At 38.2% G+C, this 24,923-nt stretch overlaps 1 protein-coding gene across 1 annotated transcript in view; it reads right to left on the bottom strand.

Moving 5' to 3' along the window:
• The window catches only part of KCNN2 (potassium calcium-activated channel subfamily N member 2), a 327,085-nt gene that overhangs the window by 136,682 nt on the left and 165,480 nt on the right, over window positions 1–24,923 (bottom strand). Inside the window, exon 5 of the mRNA XM_060143406.1 lies at window positions 1,247–1,665. Coding sequence (XP_059999389.1) covers window positions 1,247–1,665 — 419 coding nt within the window. The remainder of the gene's footprint in view (window positions 1–1,246; window positions 1,666–24,923) is intronic.

Genomic DNA, 24,923 nt, shown 5'->3' with positions numbered 1-24,923 from the left:
CAAGTGCAGTCCGCATAGTCATAATAATGTAAATATGCAATATGGATTATTGGTGTTTACATAACTTACCGAGAAGAAAAATTACTTTTTTGGGGGGTAGATTCGGGAAAGTGTGTACATGAAAGTGAAAGAAAACTAAAACTGCAACTTCCCTAAAAATCTAGATGAAAAATCTAAAGGTAGCAAATAAGCAATGCCATTTAGAAATATGGAAAGCAATTACTAAAGAAATGGCTGAAGGAATTTAAAGTGATTGCTTCTGGAAAGTAGAAATGGGTGAGGTGTGTTCTGAGTTTGCTATTTTTGCAACAATTCTCATACAGATATTTCCTTTGTTAAACTATTTGTGTGTGTGTATATGAATGTTTGATTTTCAAAAACTAAATTTAAAAATACCTAGCTACTACAAACACCAACATCCTAATATTTAACAGTTCTATAAACTCCTAAGTCATTCCTATATGTCTATTGCTAATTTCAACTGGAATTTTCTTCACCAAGGTCACAAGAGGTTCCCCCCTCATTATGGTAGAGTTCCTCTTGTTTACATAACAAATCTATTTTTGCTTGTTTGTTAAATGGCAAGGTTAACATCACAGATGCTCTAACTGATTAACCTAGACTCACTGAACAGTTTCTGAGTTCTGAGACCGTGTCTAGCCTCTACACCACCAGAGCTCTTCAGACAATAAAACAAATACACACAGTCTCTTTTCACTAACTGTTGAGAGGTCAATAAAACCAAATATACACCTATAAGCCCCTTACCGGTAATCACGTGAACACTGTTATAAACAGGCACTACAATCAACAAACCACTTTGAGACATTCCCTGAAGTTCAGACATCTTGCATCCCCACTTTTCCACTGGATTTCTGTCTCAACAATAATCAATACTATAACCAAAGAGGTGCCAAAATGATTCAGTATTACCGTTAAACAAATGTTTCTGATGGAAGTCTCCTATGCAATTTGTAGGTCTCCAAGTTTTGACAAGGATTATAAAGGCAGCCCTCTACTGAAAACTGATTAAATTAGAAAAGAAAATACATAATCATCAAGACATTGCTGTATGCAAGGTATCTTAAGCAAAGTTCTGTCACACTCATTTAAAAGAAGCACATTAGAGAACCCCAGATTTTCAAGAGTGAGTCTCTACGTACCTCTAGTCTAAAATGCATTCTTTCTCCCACTTTCAAGGACACCATAAGACAAATTATGTTCTCAGGAAAAGAAACAAACTTACCTTTCACAAGCTCGGACAGTCCATGCAGCAATTATCCATAATGAGATACTAAAAACCAAGAGTACAGTTCCTGGGCATATAGTCATTAAAGTCTTCATAACAAAACGTGTATTGAAGTTTATCTTATTAAGTGCTCCAATGCTTCTAGAAGAGGCATCAGTGAAAAGTTTGCTGTGTAAAAGCATGACTCTGGCAATCAGATAGAGTCTTAAGAACATTGGTATAGATAAAATAATATCCACATCAGCAGTGGTGGTGGATGGGGCATAGGAGAAGGCAAGCCGGGCCGTCCATGTGAACGTATAATTCCCAGGTATGGGATGAATAGCACACACCAGTATTTCCAAGCAGATGAAGAAAATACGCTCATAAGTCATGGCTATTCTCCAGTCATCTGCTCCATTGTCCACCATGAACAACTGAAAAAATAAAGTAGAAAATCAGCTTCAGTATGGCATGAATGGTCCACAAGTGTTAGTGCAGATTTTTAAAATACATAACAGGTAGGTGACTTTTAGCAATCATGGCAAGCTCTAGGTCATAACTTCTAAATGCTAGCCCACGCACCACAACGGAGAGTAGCCCCCGCTCGCCGCAACTAGAGGAAGCCCGCGTGCAGCAATGAAGACCCAATGCAGCCAAAAATAAATAAAAAAATAAATTTAAAAATAATAAATAAATAAATGCTAGCCAGGTACACTATTTTAAGAAATTGGTATTGGCACAAAAGGAGAACTTTATTTTGTTAACAATTAAAATTACAAACTTGCTATACAGGAGCCGAAGATATTTTGGAGTCCATGCCCCTGGACAATCACGTTAGTGACATCATTTTAAAATAAGGGGCTTGGGCCTGTCAGTAATGTATCTCCTCCTTAGATGAAGTCAGAAGGTCTTTCCTTATAACAAGTTGCTCTCCTCTTTCAGGGTCTGGATCTAAACCTTGCACAATTCTAGCCATATTCTCAGTGAAATCTATTTACAGTGCCTCTGCAATCAGTTATACCCTATAATGCAACAATGCCTGAGTGTTCTTAAAGGAAATCTTATTCTTGGCTTCTGAGAGGAAATCACAAGGGACCACAGTCAAATGTGGCAAAAACATTTCTTCCAGCTTCCTCGCTCCTGCTCTATTTTTTATCTCTTTTCTTCTGCTCTCCCATAGCTTTCCCTTGGATTATTAATTTGTTTTCCATCTTTCTTTCTCTAATAAAGTTTCCTTTTTCCTATTTCTGTCATTCTTCACTCCACAATGAAAGAAAACGAAAAGAAAAGAAAGAAAAAGGAGATAGATAGATAGACCAACCGACCATAAAAGGAACAGAAAAGAATGTTTCCTGTCTTTGCTGGTTGTTCAGTAAACAAGTCCCCCAGGCTCTAGTCCATAAACAACCAAAGGCATCTGGAAATGTGTGGTGACATTTCTGACTGCCGCAGTGACTTGTGAAGGCTACTGGCATTTAGAGCCAGGAAGCCAGCGGTGCCAAGCAGGCTGAGATTCTAAGAGTCCCACGCACAAAAAAGACCTGTCTGCCCAGAATGCCGACAGTGCTCCCCCACTGAGAAAGATGACATATTCTTTGCCTTTTGGTAAGTAGCCAACTTATGTAGAAAGCATGAGATGAAAGCAACCCAAGTGAGAACAGTATGTTCTCAGGTAAGTGAGTCGCAAAGGAAGGTGGCTGAGCAGACCCCCAGGATGACTAGATTCTATGATCTCTGCTCCTCTGGGGTCAAAAGAGAGTCATTTTCCCACCACTTAAATGGTTACAAATTCCCATTCTAGGGTAATTATTCTGCAGGTCCTAGCTACTGCCCATGCTGTTATTCAAACACTGCCATCAGCGCTACTTTGCAAGGACAGGAATTGGAGGACAAAAATGATCACTTCTTTCTGGTACTTCAAAAAGTTAGAGAATAAGCAGAATCCCTTGTCAAAATTTTAACAAATTAAGTTATGGCAACATATGGCTTTGGGTATGCCTTTATCATATCTTTTCATCTAGGGACCTCAAAGTGTTTGATAAATAAATGCTAACAGACAGTACAAATTAGATTTTCCAGTGTCCAATAAAGAAACAGATCCTAAATAAAGCTGCCAAGTTGGCTATATAAATATTCCTGTTCAGTTCACCACTTTCAATACCACGTTGGCATAAAGGATTTCATTAATAAAGATATACAAAAGATTGTACAGAAAAAATGGTAGACATCTTCTAAACTTTATATCAGTAAGTATTTACTGGGTACTTCATAACTCTAAAGGAATGTGACCCCAAAATCTTTTAAGGTGTTTATGTCCAAAAGAATGTATCCCTCCAACTAGTTACTTTGAGAGGCTCTGTATATTCTAGAGATGCTAACACTGCTCTCTTTGTAAATTGCTATCAGGGCCTAGTATAAGTCACGTAAGAAAAACAGTATTGTTATTTAAATCTACATTTCCATTTCTACCAAAAATGGTATTACCCAGTTTGTCTACTTTCTTCACCAAACATGGCTCTTAACGACTTGGCAAAAAATCAAATCCACCCCCAAAAGGAGTACCAAGCATGAAGACTCCGGCTGAGCACAATTCCAAGACAGGCTTTGCCCACACCATTCTGGGCAACAGCAGCTTACGTGCAGAATGAGTACCTTCCCAGGTAAGTGGTAAAGAAATGTGTAATTCTCATATATTACTTCCAGTCTCATACCTTTCCAGGCCTGGCCCTCCTCCCATTACTTAGATAAGAGCACTTGTTCCTCTGACCTCAGGCTACTCTCTTTTTCCAGGCCCCTTTTCATTGACCCCTCTGCTCACTTCCCTAACTAGGCTGGCTCTATTCTTTACCATCACTTCAACCATTATGTCATCGGTATTCTGAGCAGCCTTCTCCTTTATATTCTGGTGGACCTGCCCTGGTAACTTTACATCTAAGACCTGCAGGTGGGCTGGGGTCACCACATGCCTGCGCCTTTAAACTCAACTGAACACTTAGCATCCCTGTGATCATGCCCCAGCTCCCTATAGCTTCTGCCCTGAAAAATCATCTTTCTCCTCTAGAGCCAATTTTGTTCCCCTGTCAGTACACTTTCCCCCAGTATCAGAAATACCTCTACTTTATACTTCAGCCACAAACTCAAGTACATCTCACCTTTTCTCCTTATTTCCCTTCTCTTTTGTTCCACCTATTTAAAGCAATGTTACACGAAAACCCAGTTCTCCTGCACTGACAGCCTAGTTCCTGTGCTTTCTCTCTCTCAGCAGAGTATACAAGCAAGTTCAAATCTGTACTGTTCATTAAAATCAAAGCAACACAAACAAACAAGGACTCCCACTGGCTCTATGTCTGCCCTAAGCGGTGTTCATTTTCTCACTTTTCTTTCATGCCTCAACACCCCCATGGGGCTTCTATCCTCATCACCCCACCAATATAGCTCTTGCTAAGGGTCACTCAAAATACCTTAATTATGAGATCTGGTCCTTCCATCTTAATTTTTATCTCACTTGATCTGATATAAATCACTCCTTCCTTCCTAAAAAAGATCTTTTCTCTTGGCTTATGTGACATATTGCTTTGTTCATCTGCTGCCATGCTGAAGAATCCATCTCAGTTTCCTTAAAAAGCACCTTCCTCCTCCCCATTCAAGTGCCCCTGCTCTACTGAGGTCCATCTCTGACTCTTCTTTCTGTGCTTTCCTAGGTGATCCCTTCCCTGCCTTTTATCTCCACCACCAGATTCCTCCTACTGGAAGCCATCCTCCATCCTCCAATGACCTTCTGAAAATGTAAATTATATAATCTTGCCGTCAAGATTAAAACCATTCCAAGCCCCCCATTCGGCAATCTGGTTTTGCCTATCTATTCAATCTCATTGCCCATTACTCTTCTTACATTTTCCTCTGGTTGCAGATTTCAGAACATACTACCTTAATTGTGCCTCTATGTCCTTGTACATTCTGTCTTAAGGACTGGAAAGTCTTTCCACCTAGCAAATTCTTATTCCTTTAAGACCAATTCCACAGCCTCCTCCTTTGGGACACTGTCCAGGCCCCAGACAAATCTGCAAAACTCCCCCCTTTGTTACACCATGATCCCTGTATGTGCCTCTTATTGATGCTGCCACAGAGGACAACAGGATTTTTTTGTCAGACTGTCACCCCTACTTGTCTGTGAGGCTCCTTGAGGACATGATCCACATCTACCTAGTAGAGAATAATAAACACCTGGAAAATGAACTACCTTGATATTTCTCAGTTAATATTGATTAATCACTGGACAGGTCCTAACACTAATGATACATGCTCATGGGAGATGAGAATACTAATGCAGAACATAAGTGAAATAAATCTATGACATTTTCCAAATTGATACAGAACACATCCTATTAAATGTTCAGGCATTGCAGCAGCATAATTGTGCAATTCCATAACAAGTTCAGTAACATCCCCAGAGAAAATTTCTATCATGTAGTTGCTTTCTACTATCAGGGGTTTAATCAACACGATTTTAATTCTTGGTTTTATCACAGCACATACTTCAATGCCAAAGTTAAGAAAGAAATATTTCCTCTACTCTTCACATAATCCCCACCCTTAATTGCTGCTTACTCCTTTAGTTTATTCATTTATTTACTAAATATCCAGTGTACTGAATACTCACTATGTGCCAGGCACTGTGCTACGTACTAGCCACACAGTAGGATTTAGAGCAGAGAGTCTGCCCCATGGAACTAACTTTCACCAGGAAAGAAAGACAAAATCAAAAAAGCAGACCTAAAGCAATTTAATGAAGTAATTATGCCTGTGGACACTGTGATGAAGGAAACAAATAAGAGATGAAATAAAGAACAATAAATTGGTGGTGACAGCAGATGTGGTCACCAGGGAAGACATTTTGAGAAGTACCATTTAAGGCAACACCTGGACAAAGAGAAAAGCCAGTCATATAAACTGCCAGGAGAAGAACATTCTAGGCAGAGGAAATAGCACATGTAAAGGCCATGGGCTATAAAAGCTTAGCATGCTTAAGGAAATGAAAGAACACCAGAGTGGCTGAAAGTTAACGATCAAGGGGAAGAGTGAAAGGAGATGAGCTTGAAGAGCCAAAGATGGACCAGACATGCAGGACCTTGTTGGCCATAGTGTCAAGACTGGATTTCAGTCCAAGTGCAGCGGGAATCCACTGAAAGGTATTAAGCAGAGGAATGACATGATGTGATTTACAGATAAAAGGGCTGATCCTACTGCTGTGGGAAAGCCAGAGTTTACAAGGGAGGATACTAGTTAGGAAGTTCTATTGCATCTGATTAGTTGTAGTTAGCATCCCCCTGACCTAGACCAGGGTGAGTAGGGGTTGCCATGGAAATGCATATAGTGGGTGCACTAGAAATATAGTTTGGAGATCTTGCTAGAATTTGCCGATGGGCTGAATGTGGGAGTGATTAAAAAAAAAAAGAATCATAGACAACTGAGTTTCTACTCTGTCAAACACAGTGGATGTCTGTGCCACTTCCTGAATATAATGGGTCGGATGCAAGGAGTGGGGAGGTTCCATTTTGGCCACTGTCATCTGAGTACAGATGCCAAGTAGGCAGCAGGATATGCAAGTCACTCAGAGGAGAAGTCTGGACTATTGAAATAAATTTGGAAGGTGTCAATATTTAGGTAGTTTTATGAGATCAAAAGAAAAATTAGAGAAAATGAAGAGGACAGGACACAAGGCCAAGTCCTGAGGAACCCCAGATGTGGAGAGCAGCTGGAAGGTCAAGCCCTTCTGTGAAGTAGGAAGAAAAGAAAGTGTTACTTTTGGAGTCAAGGGTGAGGGCTGTCAATTATTAACTGTAAAATAATATTTACCAAATTCAGAGCTATGTTAATGTACTTAATATTCTATACAGAAAATGAAAACACTCTAAACATCACAGTTTTTCATCATCTGATTCCATGTCGAGTTAAAATCCAACTGTAAAAATACTCCCATTACATTCCATATGATCCATATAATATATATATATATGATCTCTTTTAGGCTAACTTGTGGGGGAGTTAAAGTCATCAAAATGACACATGAAACCATCTCTATATTCATTTATCATTTTGATGTTGATAAAAGAAGAAAGATTTTAGGGCAAAAGCATGACAGTTTCATCTACTTTAATTCTAGAGCTGTGGTTAATGGTCTTTGCCAAAATAAAGTAACTTGTAGGCACAACAGAATATGCCCTACGAATATATCCCACCACAAGCTGGAACTTTCCAGTGCAACTGCTTTATATTTGCTCAGATACTCCAAAAATAATCTACTTCAAGCTCATTGTCCAAGGTGAACTGGCAGTGAGAGTCATCAGCAGGAAGAAGGTGGGAGAGGTCTGACATAGTGATCAGGTCACATGCTGGCATGGGAAACTCTGCTCAGCCAGCTCAGGAGAGCGAGGGGCTCAGCTGCAGAAGCCTCAGCTGCCTTTGACATATGATTTTCCTCTTCAATGAGGCTGAAAGCTCTATGGTCTGATCTGGGCCAGTGTCTTACATATCCTGAGTTTCCTTTCCGGTAGAGAATTCACAGCAGTGCTCAGCAAAATAGTGGTGCTTGAAAATCATTCTGAATAAAATAAATTTAGGCATGTATTTGTTAAGAAAGTAAGTATAGGTAGAATAGCCAAAAAAACTCTGAAAAGAAACAATAATAGGGAGAAGCAGCTCTGATCGATTATTAGACAAATTAATGATTGAAACCATGTGGTACTGGCACATAAAATAACAGAGAGGCCAATGGGACAGGACAGAAAGTTCAAACTAGACCCAACACACTGGGGACTTCACAGGATTATAAAGGCAGACAATCAAATCAGTGGGGAAAACACAGTTTATTAAAAAATGATTTGGGGACAACTAAACAGCCATCTAGAGAAACATAAAGTTGAAAGGATGCCTCATAGCAAATACATCAAGAAAAATTCCTGGCGGAGGAAAGATTTAGATGTAAAAATGAAGCCATTAACATATTAGAAGAAATCATGTGAGAATTATTTTGCAAGCTCACTAAAAGGAAGGCCTTTTCATTTATTTATTTATTTAAGTATAGTTGATTTACAATGTTGTGTTAGTTTCAGGAGTACAGCAAAGTGATTCAGTTATACATACATATGTATTTTCTTTTTCATATTCTTCTCTATTATGGTTAGGAAGGCCTTTTAACTCTGACAAAAACACCAGAGTCTTAAAAGAAAATACTGATACATTTTTGGATTGACTACACTAATCTTTTGCTTTCTGCACCTGGCCAAAACTATAACAAAGAGAATAAAAAAGACAAACACCAAACCATGCAGAAACTCTTCACAACTGTTACCACAAAAAACTCATTTCCCCAACTGTATAAAATTTCTTATAAATCCTTAAGAAAGAGATGAGCAGCCTAACAGAAAAATAAACAAAGGATACAAACAGCAGGTCATGGAAAAGGAACTAAAAATAGCTCTTAAACCTATATTAAAAAAAGATGCTCAACTTCAATCATAAGAGGAAAATGTGATACCATGTTTTTGAGCCGTCATATTGAACAATACCTAAAAGTTTTATAACACGCTATATTAGTGAAGGTGTGGAGAAACAGGAAATCTCATACATTGTAGGTGGAAGTGTAAATCGGTATAAACCCTGGGAGGGCAATTTATCACATTATAAATGTACATACTCTTTGATCATGCAATTTCATTTCCTTAGATGAAATTTGTCCTGTTGACATATTTACCCATGTGAGAGCAAACATGTATGATCATTTGTTACAGCACTGATTGTATATTAGCAAAAGACTAGAAATAATCTCAATATCCACTAACAGGGAAGAGGGTTAAACAACTTAGAGATGTCTACAAAATGGAATAGTATGCTATTAAAAAAAAGATGATAAAATTGTTATATACTATTTAAGAAAGTGGTCTACTTTTTTTTTTAACATCTTTATTGGAGTATAATCGCTTTACAATGGTGTGTTAGTTTCTGCTTTACAACAAAGGAAATCAGTTATACATATACATATGTTCCATATCACTTCCCTCTTGCAACTACCTCCCTCCCACCCTCCCTATCCCACCCCTCTAGGTGGTCACAAACCACCTAGCTGATCTCTCTATGCCATGCAGCTGCTTCCCACTAGCTATCCACCCTACATTTGGTAGTGTATACATGTCCATGCCACTCTCTCACTTCATCACAGCTTACCTTTCCCCCTCCCCATATCCTCAAGCCCATGCTCTAGTAGGTCTGTGTCTTTATTCCCGTCCTACCCCTAGGCTCTTCATGACATTTTTTTTTCTTAGATTCCATATATATGTGTTAGCATACGGTATTTGTTTTCCTACTTCTGACTTACTTCACTCTGTATGACAGAGTCCAGGTCCATCCACCTCACTACAAATAACTCAATTACATTTCTTTTTAACGTTGAGCAATATTCCATTGTATATATGTGCCACACCTTCTTTATCCACATCTTCTTTATCCATTCATCTGTTGATGGACACTTAGATTGCTTCCATGTCCTAGCTATTGTAAATAGAGCTGCAATGAACAACTTGGTACATGACTCTTTTTGAATTATGGTTTTCTCAGGGTATATGCCCAGGAGTGGGATTGCTGGGTCATATGGTAGTTCTATTTGTAGATTTTTAAGGAACCTCCATACTGTTGTCCATAGTGGCTGTATCAATTTACATTCCCACCAACAGTGCAAGAGGGTTCCCTTTTCTCCACACCCTCTCCAGCATTTATTGTTTCTAGATTTTTTCATGATAGCCATTCTGACCAGTGTGAGATGATATCTCACTGTAGTTTTGATTTGCATTTCTATAATGATTAATGATGTTGAGCATTCTTTCATGTGTTTGTTGGAAATCTATATATCTTCTTTGGAGAAATGTTTATTTAGGTCTTCTGCCCATTCTTGGATTGGGTTGTTTGGATTTTTGTTATTGAGCTGCATGAGCTGCTTGTAAATTTTGGAGATTAATCCTTTGTCAGTTGCTTCATTTGCAACTATTTTCTCCCATTCTGAGGGTTGTCTTTTGGTCTTGTTTATGGCTTCCTTTGCTGTGCAAAAGCTTTTAAATTTCATTATGTCCCATTTGATTATTTCTGTTTTTACTTCCATTGCTCTAGGAGGTGGGTCAAAAAGGATCTTGCTGTGATTTATGTCATAGAGTGTTCTGCCTATGTTTTCCTCCAAGAGTTTGATAGTGTCTGGCTTTACATTTAGGTCTTTAATCCATTTTGAGTTTATTTTTGTGTATGGTGTTAGGGAGTGTTCTAATTTCATATGTACCTCTCCAGTTTTCCCAGCACCACTTATTGAAGAGGCTGTCTTTTCACTACTGTATATTCTTCCTCCTTATCAAAGATAAGGTGACCGTATGTGTGTGGGTTCAACTCTGGGCTTTCTATCCTGTTCCATTGATCTATATTTCTGTTTTTGTGCCAGTACCATACTGTCTTGATAACTGTAGCTTTGTAGTGTAGTCTGAAGTCAGGGAGCCTGATTCCTCCAGCTCCATTTTTCGTTCTCAAGATTGCTTTGGCTATTCGGGGTCTTTTGTGTTTCCATACAAATTGTGAAATTTTTTGTTCTAGTTCTGTAAAAAATGCCAGTGGTAGTTTGATAGGGATTGCATTGAATCTGTAGATTGCTTTGGGTAGTAGAGTCATTTTCACAATGTTGATTATTCCAATCCAGGAACATGGTATATCTCTCCATCTATTTGTATCATCTTTAATTTCTTTCATCAGTGTCTTATAATTTTCTGCAAACAGGTCTTTTGTCACCTTAGGTAGGTTTATTCCTAGATATTTTATTCTTTTTGTTGCAGTGGTAAATGGGAGTATTTTCTTCATTTCACTTTCAGATTTTTCATCATTAGTGTATAAGGATGCCAGAGATTTCTGTGCATTAATTTTGTATCCTGCTACTTTACCAAATTCATTGATTAGCTCTAGTAGTTTTCTGGTAGCATCTTTAGGATTCTCTATGTATAGTATCATGTCATCTGCAAACAGTGACAGCTTTACTTCTTCTTTTCCGATTTGGATTCCTTTTATTTCTTTTTCTTCTCTGATTGCTGTGGCTACAACTTCCAAAACTATGTTGAATAAGAGTGGTGACAGTGGGCAACCTTGTCTTGTTCCTGATCTTAGTGGAAATGGTTTCAGTTTTTCACCATTGAGGACGATGTTGGCTGTGGGTTTGTCATATATGGCCTTTATTATGTTGAGGAAAGTTCCCACTATGCCTACTTTCTGCAGGGTTTTTATCATAAATGGGTGTTGAATTTTGTCAAAAGCTTTCTCTGCATCTATTGAGATGATCATATGGTTTTTCTCCTTCAGTTTGTTAATATGGTATATCATGTTGATTGATTTGCGTATATTGATGAATCCTTGCATTCCTGGAATAAACCCCACTTGATCATGGTGTATGATCCTTTTAATGTGCTGTTGGATTCTGTTTGCTAGTATTTTGTTGAGGATTTTTGCATCTGTGTTCATCAGTGATATTGACCTGTAGTTTTCTTTCTCTGTGACATCCTTGTCTGGTTTTGGTTTCAGGATGATGGTGGCCTCATAGAATGGGTTTGGGAGTGTTCCTCCCTCTGCTATATTTTGGACGAGTTTGAGAAGGATAGGTGTTAGCTCTTCTCTAAATGTTTGATAGAATTCGCCTGTGAAGACATCAGGTCCTGGGCTTTTGTTTGTTGGAAGATTTTGAATCACAGTTTCAATTTCAGTGCTTGTGATTGGTCTGTTCATATTTTCTATTTCTTCCTGGTTCAGTCTTGGCAGATTGTGCATTTCTAAGAAGTTTTCCATTTCTTCCAGGTTGTCCATTTTATTGGCATAGTGTTGCTTGTAGTAATCTCTCATGATCTTTTTCATTTCTGCAGTGTCAGTTGTTACTTCTTTTTCATTTCTAATTCTATTGATTTGAGTCTTCTCCCTTTTTTTCTTGATGAGTCTGGCTAATGGTTTATCAATTTTGTTTATCTTCTCAAAGAACCAGCTTTTAGTTTTATTGATCTTTGCTATCGTTTCCTTCATTTCTTTTTCATTTATCTCTAATGTGATCTTTACGATTTCTTTCCTTCTGCTAAATTTGGCGGGTTTTTTGTTCTTCTTTCTGTAATTGCTCTAGGTGCAAGGTTAGGTTGTTTTTTTGAAATGTTTCTTGTTTCTTAAGGTAGGATTGTATTGCTATAAACTTCCCTCTTGGAACTGCGTTTGCTGCATCCCACAGGTTTTGGGTCATCGTGTCTCCATTGTCATTACATAATGATCAAGGGATTGATCCAAGAAGAAGATATAACAATTGTAAATATTTATGCACCCAACATAGGAGCAACTCAATACATAAGGCAAATACTAACAGCCATAAAAGGAGAAATCGACAGTAACACAATCATAGTAGGGGACTTTAACACCCCACTTTCACCAATAGATAGATCATCCAAAATGAAAATAAATAAGGAAACACAAGCTTTAAATGATACATTAAACAAGATGGACTTAATTGATATTTATAGGACTTTCCATCCAAAAACAACAGAATACACATTATTCTCAAGTGCTCATGGAACATTCTCCAGGATAGATCATATCTTTGGTTCCAAATCAAGCCTTGGTAAATTTAAGAAAATTGAAATCATATCAAGTATCTTTTCCCACCACAACACTATGAGACTAGGTATCAATTACAGGAAAAGATCTGTAAAAAATACAAGCACATGGAGGCTAAACAATATACTACTTAATAACGAAGTGATCACTGAAGAAATCAAAGAGGAAATCAACAAATACCTAGAAACAAATGACAATGGAGACACGATGACCCAAAACCTATGGGATGCAGCAAAAGCAGGTCTACTTTCTTAAAGTCACTCAGTTTAACAAACAAACAAAAAAGGCATTCTATATGCTACTAATTGTATAGCTTTGTTAAGGGAAGAACATATAGTCATCTTTGTATGTGCATAAAATATCTTTGACAGAATATTCTAGAACTTAATGAGAAGTGTTGCTTAAGGGAGGTAAACTGAGTGGCTGGGGATGAGAGATGGAAGGGAGACTTTTAATTATTTTACTTTTTTGTTTACTTTTAATTATTTTTAATACTCATTTTAGAACAATGTGAATAAATAAATGTAAGTTAATTAATAACAAAAATAAGGGAAAATGATTGTTAAAGAAGAGAGGAAGGGAAAATGAGGATGACTGAGGTCATGAGACATTCAAATGCACCCTAACAAATAGTTTACATGTGCAAACCTACTAAACTAAAGAACAGTAACTGACATTCAAAACAGCAATCTACAGAACCAAATACACTGAATACAGTTTTTATCTAAAATATTCTGCTTACCAAGGCAAGACCCTGAACCATTACTTCACACAACTGTTTTCAACAGGATGAACAAAGATAAGATTTCTTGGTTAACCTTTAAACCAAATATTCAATAAAACCGAGCTCTCTTTTCCATTCAGTTACTGAATGCTTCTATTTGTAAGGTTCTATGAATACAAAGATTAAAAAGCCTCTTGGTGTTTGATGAGGAAGTGAAATATAAATGAATGACTACAGTGCTAGTGGAAATTGCCAGAACAAAGGTGTGAAGAAGATACTGAGAAAATACAGAGGAGGCTCCATCATAGACTAGTACACAGTACCCACCCCTCCCTTCCACTGCCATTGCCTGGACTCTTCATATAACTCAGGACTATGAACTTCCAAGTTGAGTTCTAGGATATCTGGGGGATAATGGCCCAAAAGAAAACACACAAAATGTATTCATCCAAAAAAGAAGCTCCTTCCTCAGGAAACAGCTTTTGGATGAAATAGAGTGAAAAGCCACTAGAGAGGCAAGACAAATAATGAGGATTTCTTCATTAAGGCATTGCCAAGACTAAGTCAACACAGAATTCAGACCACAACTGCCTTCCACAGAGTAGGTCAAAGGACAAACAGGGGAAGAGAGAAGATGTCCATGGTTTCACTGAGATTTCCTACAAGGCTCTCAGCCCAGGACTGTGGGAGGAAAAAACAGAAAAGCTATGTCCAGAATGCACATTCAATGTTCATTCCTGAGCCAACTGGGAAAAAAAAAGCAATGCTGATGTCTGTCATTCCCTCATCACCCACCCTGTGGTCTTTCCTCACTTGTGGAGCCTCTTGTTCATTCCAGCAGCCCTGTGCACTCATGCTGCCCTGAGAGTTTTCCGCATCCAAGGAGGAGGATTTCAAAACTAATACAGTAAAATATTAATCACTGAATTGCTAACTCCTTCCTGGGTGAAGAGTGTAAAGAACTTGCCCGGAATGCAGGAAACCAAGGCTCAGATTCCAGAGAGTCTAACTGGTTATATGACTTTGGAAAGTCATCCAAACTTCATGGACTTATTTCCATGACCGGTAAAATGGAGATAATGTTATTAGCCATCTCTGAAAGTGTTATAATGATGAAATGAACACACAGCATACATTGTGGCCAACATTGTTCCCTGGATAAGCCAGTGCCATTCCCCTCCCTCTTCTCTCTTGCCCATCTCCATTCTAGAAATATCCACTTTCCCAGACTCTTTTCAGGTATGTGTAGCTATGAGATGTAGTTGTGACCAGAGGTTATAAGCCAAAGGTTGCTGGAGGACTTACTAGAATGTCTTTGCTTTTTTGGATAAAAATGACATCTGGCTGGCAAAGCACTCTTTGTTCCCTTCCTCTGTCCCTAAATAGAGGTGATACCTGGGTCTGCAGCAGCTATCTTGTGACAATAAGAAAAAGGCCAAAAGGATCATGGTTATCGCAGCCCTGATATCTTAAGCCACAGAGCCAGCAACCATGTACCCTATTTGTTTAAGCCACTGTTAGCTGGGTTTTCTGTTATTTGAGCAGCTAAAAGTATGCTACATTTAATTTAATATACATTAAAGTGCTATGTAAAGGTCTATAAAAATAAAGAATAATCATTAAGTTAAACACTTAATAGAGAGAGCAGCCAATAATTCAAAAGGGATGCATCTCAAATACTGGAATTTAAGGCACAATAATTATTGAGTGGTAGCGTTATTTCTGGGTGGGAGGCTTTTGTTCATGCCTTTTAAATATCAACCAACTGCTCAGAATATCATATAGTGTGACTCATAGGAAATACACACACACGTTTTGGAGCCAGAAAAGCTTGGATTTAATTTCTGACTTGACCACTTACTAGCTAGTGATTTGGGGGCAAGATACTTAATCTCTCTAAACCTCAGCTTGCTCATCTACAAAAAAAAAATTAAGATAAAATCAACCTTGTATGATTATTACGAGGCAATCACCCACTCTGCAGACCCCAGTAAAAATGACCCCATGAATAAGTAATAATATTCCACAGATCCTCAATTGGGGAAAGAACATGAATTAAATATTAACTTGTGATATGAAAATGAGAAAGTCATGGAAGAGGAGGAAGGGAAGTTCATAAGGAAAGACAGATTAGAGTAAAGTCATTATTGAGAGGAGCTCTAGAAACTTCAATTGTACCTATTTTGAAAAAATTCTTATCCAGCTACAAGTTTCTGAAATTATCCTCTTCTGACTTAGACTAGGGCTTTGTCTACAAACCAACATCCTAGACTTGTCCAGCGGGGTCCAGTGATATAAGGTTATCATAAACCCATGCCCTACTGCTCTTAAAACTTGTTTAAAATCTTAACCCCCTTTCACGTGGCTTCTCACAAATGGGCCCACCTCTTCTACGGGCCACTCAGGCATTTTACACATGTTCATGTATTATTGGGTAATTATAGTCACAGTGTCTTGAAATTCATGCAAATTGTGTCTAAAATTATTTTTGAACTTCCATAAAGATAGAATAATTATTTTTCCCCTTTTGGTTCTCTCAGCCGAAGTGATATGACAGAAAGCACAAAGGTGTATTGCTTGGGAGGCTGTGCTCTAGAACCTGGCTAGACTCAGGCAGATCTAGGCTTCACTCTGACCTTCTACCACTGACTAGCTCTGACCTCAGAAAAACCACTTAAACTTTCTAAGCCTGAATTTCATCATCTGATAAGATCTAATTAGAGACTCTCTCTCATGGGGCTGAAGGACAACTGGATGAGACAGTGCTCAACAAATGTTAGTTTCTTTCATAATTCATTTCAGTACTGGGTGAACAGGTGGCCTCCAATGAATGTACTCTTACCTAACTGAAAGAAGAGTAAGAAGAGGTGGACACAGACACTGATATCACTGATTATAGTATTGGAAAGGAGGAAAATCAAGATTAGAGCAAACAAGAAACTGGAATAAAATTCCTCCACGGTCAATTTTTTACTAACGTTTCATTGACATGCTTATGTTAACTGTCCATAAATTTTTGTAAGCATCCTGAAATCATTTTGGGAGTTGATAGGGGACAAACCACAAGTAAAATAAAATAACTGTGTTATGTCCTAAAGCCAGGAAATAATTGAATATGAGTGAATCAGTTGATTCTAAAAATTTAATCTGAAATAAAACCTGTATATTTTCACTTGAAGCATTACAGCAATTAATTGCTACATGGCTAAAATGTAGCATCATCACCTTAGTTATTTCAAGCACTTAAAAAACTAGCTAAAAGCCCATTCGCATGTATTAGCCCATTAGCCCTTATAACAGTCCAATTAAAGCACAAGCAATAGAAAGGATTTGGTCATAGTCACATGGTGAGTTACTGAAAAGCCTGGAGTTAAAGTTCAGTTCCTCCAGAATCCACATTATTTGATGGGGGCATCAGGCTGAACTGAAAAGTTAGATGCAAATCAAACATTTATAAAGCAAACGCTTACCCACTAATTTACATTATGATTTTGAAAGTGTCACATCTTTACTCCCTGATGATCTTAGGTGACAGTAGCTCCTCAGACCCCCTGCTTCACTGGCAGAAGCAAATACTTAAATAAATTTGCACATTACATTCAATGCCCTGTGGTAACAGAAATAGACTGCTTCCTTGTTTAGCTTTTCTCCAAGTTAGATATTCTTCATCCAGAATACTTATTAAAAACTTTGGTTGTAACTTTGGTTGTATAGAACCTCAAATTACACACAGTACTTGAGATGAAACTTAAAAGTTGTTTTCAAGTGTACTTAACGTACCACATGTTAATTAGTTCCTGGCACTGGTTTAACCTGTACGTGTATTAATTCACCTTAAATACATACCCTAAAAGGGTAGATAAAATTTTCATCTCTCTCTTAGGAATGAGGGAACTGAGGGGCTAGGGAGCAAGCCAGGGTTATATGGTGCTGAGGTATGGGTCTGAGATATGAACCCAAGCACTCCCGCTTCAGAATTTGTGTCCATAATAAGTCTACTGCTGCGCATCGTATAATTACCCAGTTATAAAACAATTTTTAGGAAGAAAACAGAGACAATGCTAGCAACAATATCAAACAAACCCGTGTATTATTGACAAGTTTGGTTATCTAGGGCACTAACATCCAACTAAGGTGAAACAAAGAATATACAATAAGGAAGGAAACAGCAGATTGAAGGAAGAGAATTATTATATTTAGTAAATCAGTTGTAGCAAGAAGTCCTGGCAGAGAGGAAAGATATACACAACACACAATACACACACACACACACACACACACACACACACACACACACGAAGCAGACACAAGGTCTTAAAAGACCCCACACTCTTAACTCATTTAATGAAAGACCAAACAATCTTGTACAGCTCAATCACCCAAAGGACATCATGGCATTACGACACACACAATCTCACATTCCAGATAACCGTGCTTCCTTGAACAAAGGCTCTCTGAGATTTAATTGATGCTCTCTTGAAAGGCAGGGGTATGTAGAATCATTATACCTCTGTCTAAATTTTAGAAAAATTTCTATCTAAACTGTTACAATAAAAGTTGGTATGGAATAAGGGATTATCATGTCCTTCAAAGTTCTAAAAGAAAAAAGAGTCAGCCTGTATACCTCTATACATAGGTAAAATCTCTTTCGGGGGAAAAAAGGTGAAAGACATTTCAGACATAAAGATGAAGAGCAGAATGGCTGCTAAAGGATTTACTGCAAGCTCTGGAAACAGGACCCAGAAAGGAGTTGGAAGAGGGAAGGAACAGGTAAGCATGCTAGTAAATCTAAATAAAAAATTGGCTGTAAATAATTAGAGTCATCAACATCATCATAATGACTAATTTTGATGAGGTTGGAACAGCAATATATAAAAAAAAAATGGACACCAATGACATAGATGGAGGGAGGAAGGGAGATTAAATGAAGGCCTCCAAGGGTCATTATATTGCATGAAAGGAGAGAAATTCTGATTGACTTCAGACACCATGAAATATATATATTTGCTACAAATTTAAGAAAAAATTAGAAAAAAAAAATTTTTAAAAATCCTCACGTTGCCCAACATAAGGAAAGAAAGGAGAAAGACAGAAGTCATGAAAAAACGTTATGAACTCAAAGTAAATGTCAGAAATTGGTACAAAAAGAACAGTTGCTATAATTAATGTAGCTGAACGAGACTAGACATCCAAAATACAGTGCTGAGTGAAAAAAAGCAAGTGGTAAAATGATAGACACAGCATAGCATCTCTGTGAAATTTAAATAATTCCAACTACTATAGATTGTTTATAAATACACATATATTTAGTGCACACATCAAAGCATGGACTGGAAATATGTAGACACATTTCTGAATGGCATTTGCCTCTACGGAAGGAAGGGGGAAAAAATGAGACTTGGAAGAAAATAAAGAATATTTTGAGTTTGGCTGTAATGTTCTGTTTCACCTATGATAAATACAATCTGAGGGGAAAAGAAACAAAAAACTTCTACTGCTGAAGGGCAAAACCTAGAGAGTCTCTGGGAAGAATCCCTTCTGAAATGTTGGGGAATCTTGGCTCAGAGTCTCCCTCGCAGTGCTGGGATGTGCCTCCTTTCTTCTTTCCTTTCTCATGTACAACAAAAGGCTCTGTTGGAGCTGAAACCAGTGGAGAAGCTGTGAAAGAAGAAAGTCACCAGCAAGATTCTACACGCTCGGCTGCTCAGAGTCCTGGCAACTGGGAACACATCCCAGCAGTGTAAGAAACAAGAGCCCCAAGTCTGAGTACAAACCACAAGGAAGAACCTTTTTTAGTTGTTGTTTATTTTTATTTTTCTAAGTTCAGCCCTCAAAGTTAGCTGCACAGAGCTTTATGAAACACGTTAAACCCAGTCTGATGACACTCAAGGTTAAGCAAAAAAGCTCTTAATTGTAGCTTAGTGTTGAATTCTCAAAACTTCCTTTTTAAAACATTCTACTTTACTCTTTCATGACTGTTGTTATATTAATAGTTACTTTCCGAGGGAGACGCAAGAGGGAAGAGATATGGGAACATATGTATATGTATAACTGATTCACTTTGTTATAAAGCAGAAACTAACACACCATTGTAAAGCAATTATACTCCAATAAAGATGTTTAAAAAAAAAAGAGCTTAGCACCTAAAAAAAAAAAAAGTTACTTTCCTGATTTGAAAACATAACAAGGTAGACCTTAGGTGGCAAGTCTGTCACAACTAGCCATGCCTGTAATTAAGTCCTAATCATGGGGACTAGCTCTGAACAGTCAGTCACGGCTGGTACTGGTGATTTTTAATAAAGACTATACATTTGTATTCTTTGGATTCAAATCAGACAAATATTCTTGTTTAGTGCTCCAATAAAGATGAAATAACCAGAGGGGTCACAATGAAGTTGGTGTTCTCCAGAATCCCTGTTAGGTCCATTTCACTCTAATGCTATGGGGAATGACACATACTCAGGACTTATTACATGACTGCCAACTGGCCTAACATCACACTGCATCATAAAGGCAGGCTGTAGAAAATAAGGTAAAAATAAAAACCTACCTACTTCTTAAGGGAGGTTCTCTATCAAAAAGCAGAACCACCAACCTTGTGGATAAATCAGTGGTGGTAAATAGAGAGTGGAACCAATTCCTGACAAAATAAATCTGAGAGGCAGAAAGAAAATATTATCTGTTATTTTAGCCAACTAGTTCTTTGCCTTATACACAATATCAGCTGTCCCTCCTTATATTCCTTAGGTGGTTATTTTAGAGAAAAAGAAATTAAGAATGAGAAAAACAATCTCGCTCAATCTTTCAGATGACAGGAATTTTACAGTTCCATAACTCTTCTGAACATATTAAATTCAAAACTTAAGGTTATTGCCAATAAGTGAAATTGAGGATACGTGATTTTTAAATGTTCAGAGAATACACAAAAATCGGAGGAAACATAAAGAAAGAAAACCAGTTTACTATATGTTTCTACACTCTAAAATTTGCAGAGATGAATGATGGGATAGTCTATTACAAATGAGACTTCAATCAAATTTAATGGAGCAAACATTTTGAGCCTATATGACATGCCAGCTGCTAGCAGAGACACAGAAATCAGTGACAGCCCATGACATCAAGGAACTCACAACAATGCAGGGGAGAAAAATCTGTATAAATCAGCAGTTAAAATTTTGTTCAAAGGACTCCACTGCACTCAAGCATTGTGATCTTGGGCAAGTCTCTTTATTTCCCTATACTTCACTTTCCTCAATAAAATAATAATAGCTATTTCACTAAGTTATCATATGACTATAAGACAATGCAAGTATGGCCCTTGGCATGGTCCCTGGCACACAGAAAAGGCTGAACACATATTACCTGTGTGAGTCATCATGGTTTATGATAGTATTACATAGTAGTAGGATCATGGAAAGATGCAATACAGAAGGACAACTAGGTCAGCCTATGAGGTCAGGAAAAGCTTGCCACAAGAGGGAAAACTGAGCTGGGTCCAAAGGCAGATGGATGAAAGCAGTATGTTCCAGGCAAAAGGTGTAGCACATAACACACAGAAGCACAGAAAGCTGAAAGAATAGCACAGCTTTGGCTCTCCAAGCAGTTTGGGACGGTTCCACTGATGTGTGTGTTTGCATTTATGTGTGTGTGTGTGTGTGTATGTGTGTGTGTGTGTGTGTGTGTACAGAGGTGGGGGGGGTGCTGTTAATGAATAATGGGGCTGAAGGGGTGGGAAAGATCAGATCGTGAAGAAACTTACAGGCCATGAGGATTTTGACTTTCCTTCCACAGTATTCGCTATTTGCATTGAAGGTGCTTCTCATGGTTGGTATCAGTTATATAAATCAAGATGAATATGTACTTGTACATTTCAAATCAGAAACAGTACAAGAAAAAAATTTAAGGTTTTAATGACCAGGGTTTAACTTCTGTTCAATGTTGTAAAGAAAGGGAGAAAGGGAGAGAGAAGATTAAAAAAGGGGGAGGGAAGGAAAGAAGAAAAGAAGAAAAGAAAAAAGAAGAGGAAGGAAGGAAATGAAGGAAGAAGAGGAAGGAAGGAAACAAAGGCAGGCAGGTAGGAGAGAGAACACCAATTGCCTGACAGTTGATTAAATCAGACTCCAATTTCCACAATAGCAAATGGGGCAACATATCTGCACACCTTGAATATTATGAGGTAGAGCATTTCACCACACCAAATTCATTCCACATTTATGAAAATAAACTTCCTAAGATAGTGAAAAATCTGTGCGTGTAAAAAAAGCATAACTAAGATTCCCTAATGATTATTTTTGAAACTGAATAGCTTTTTTTTGTGTGTGTGTGTGTGGTACACAGGCCTCTCACTGTTGTGGCCTCTCCCGTTGCGGAGCACAGGCTCCGGAAGTGCAGGCTCAGCGGCCATGGCTCACGGGCCCAGCCGCTCCGCGGCATGTGGGATCTTCCCGGACCGGGGCACGAACCTGTGTCCCCTGCATCAGCAGGCGGACTCTCAACCACTGCACCACCAGGGAAGCCCCTGAATAGCTTCTTTACTCAGAGATTCATAATTTATTTGTACAGAGAAGTGAACTTAAGTTATACATTTAAAATTGTTGAGAAGGGATGGCATGTATGTGTCACACAGGCCACCACTCACTTCCCCATCCCATACTCATGGCAGACATGATTAATCAATCCAGATCCTCACCAGTACAGCACTTTTGTGGCCTCAAGAATCAATCTCAAACCTGTCCTACAGTGACAATCAACTCATAGGACTTGATGTGTGAGAGGAAACTTATTGGCCACATGCAACTAGAATACATGTCTGCTTCCCAAGAAATCTTTCCCTGAACTACTGTGCCACTTAGTTTGGTTGAACATGGGGCTACACTTGGGAAATATGTCAAAGAAAAAGTTGTGAGACCTGAATTAGGGCATTAAGATGGGAATCCCAGAGTGGAGCACAGATAAGGCACAGACTCAGATATCATAAAATTTTATTACATTCATCAGTGTTCTTTCCCATCCTTTACTTCACTTTAATGGATAATTGAACACTGGTTTCTATCCCAACACTGTGGCTCTTTCTGAACAACCCCTAGAGACAGATGAAAAATACTAAATAAGACATATTTTCTAGAACGATTAATTATGGATAAAGATTGTTCTACCACAGTCTCCTTGTATCAACTATGGTGAAGTGAAAGTAACACAATGTAAACTTCAGAGGAAAAATCTCCCTTATCTACATTAAAGTAAACCAAATGTTTGAACATCATACGTTTTCAAGAAGTGGTTGCTTTATTTCATGGTTATAGCTGACACAGAAAATAGTATTTTTCTCATATATTTCAGATAAAATCACAACTAAAAGTAAGGGCCATGCTGCAAAAAGAAAAGAAAAGAACTTTTGAAGTCCTAGATCTGAATTGCATTCTCAGCCTTGCTACTCACTAGCTGGATAAGAATTATAATCTAGATAAAATGAGACAATGCATATAAATATATTCAGCACAGTCTTTGTTCATAGTAGGTATGGAGCACATATTGGTTATTCTGATACATACTAGCTATTTGACCTCTCCAAAGAATAGCTATTAAGCATGTAGCTAACAAACCCTGACCTCTGTTTTACATAGCTCAACAATTTCCACATTAATCATGGTCTTCTATTCCTACCCCATATCCACTCAAAAGGATTAAGTATTAAGTCTTCCAATATCTCCCCTTTGCCTTGTCTTTCCTTCTAAGACCATATTCATCCTCAGGCAGTCAATCTTTTTGCATATTCCTTGAAGAATACTGCTTTCATCTCATCAATAACTTAGCCATCATATTTAATTTTTGATATAATCATCAAATATCATATGAGTGCAAGAACAATAATAAAATACAGGGCCAAAACATACAGACTTTTGTAGGCTGGAAGCTCAAATTCAGAAACAGGAGACTTGGATTAAAAAAAACCCTATCCAAACCCTTCCAATAACTGCATGAAACTCAACTAAATGGTTCTTCCACTAAAGGTCACAGATTGGTTATTACAGCTTAACACCTGGGCAATTTGGAAAACTCTTTTCTGAGATACTTATTTGTTCCTATTGACCTCAATGGCTACACTCAAGGAGGTTCACACATTCATGAAATGTTTATTCCAACCATTTTAAAGCCAGGGAACATGATATTAAACACAAACAGCCCAGAGAGAAGTTCTGAACATGAACAAGTCCAATCGCATGGGGTTAACAGAGTGAGCTGCTAATCCTGGGAGTGGCCGATTTCCAGGGATGGACATATGACCAGTAATGTGAGAGCAGATGCCAGCTGTCCTTTAGTTTTATGGCAGAAAGCTGAACCAATGGGCAAGGGGAACGAAAGTCTCTCATTAGACAAGAGAACTACTGACTCCTGAGAGGGAAAGAAATTCTCCCCTAGGTGACTTTTCTGTGTTAACTTTCTCTTTTTGTCTCTAACATCCAGAGAAAGAGGCATCTATGCAAGCACCTGAAAGCTTGCATAGAAAGCAGTCTCCTAATGTAATCCTATGGACACGGAGCACATAAATGCCAACACGAGAATAAACATAAGACGAGATTTACTATTTTCCCCAGAGGTAGCAATCATCGTGTGTAGATACCTATACATCGAACAATTATAACTTGAGTTCAGGCTGGCGAACATCCACTACAGACAACAATTTACTTAAGTTACTAAAGCTCCCAAGTGGCTGTATATCATAGAAGGATCAGAACTGACAGTTGACTTGGAGATGGTCACCTAGTAAGACTAACTGAAAAGCTGGAAAACGTGTTTTAACAGTCATGGAAGGCAAGGGTTGCAGATTATTAATAAAGGAAAACCAAAAGGAAACGTATACCCTGGGCTTCTAAGTTGCTTCCCACTGTGCAACCATTTTCCAAGCCTATTTCTGAACCATGACTAAAATATGGGAAAAGCTATATACATGAAAGGACGTTAACCTCATGGCCCACCTTTTAATAGGATGATAACCTGGCATTCTCTTGCAAGTACAGGTCTCCAGATCCAAGACCATGATCACATTATATCAGATTACAGAGAAATCGACACAATCAAAGGATAGGTACCACCACCTCCTACCATTGGCCAGCACTGGCCTGGCACTGTCAGGAGAAAACATGGATGGCAGAGGCAAGCTAGCCCCTGCCCCGCTCCTCCTCTGGTTTAGGTCCACAAGAGTTTCGGATGACAGCACACAATGGAGCAGCTTGGGGGCAAACAGCTGTGTAACTGCCCGTGAGAAGGTAAAGCATATCCACAGAAAACAACTCGAGGAGGCTT

The sequence above is a fragment of the Lagenorhynchus albirostris genome, chromosome 3 (assembly GCF_949774975.1).
Source record: "Lagenorhynchus albirostris chromosome 3, mLagAlb1.1, whole genome shotgun sequence".
Classification (NCBI taxonomy): domain Eukaryota; kingdom Metazoa; phylum Chordata; class Mammalia; order Artiodactyla; family Delphinidae; genus Lagenorhynchus; species Lagenorhynchus albirostris.
Note: the sequence above shows the minus strand (reverse complement) of the source record. Positions and strands in the feature narration are given on the sequence as shown.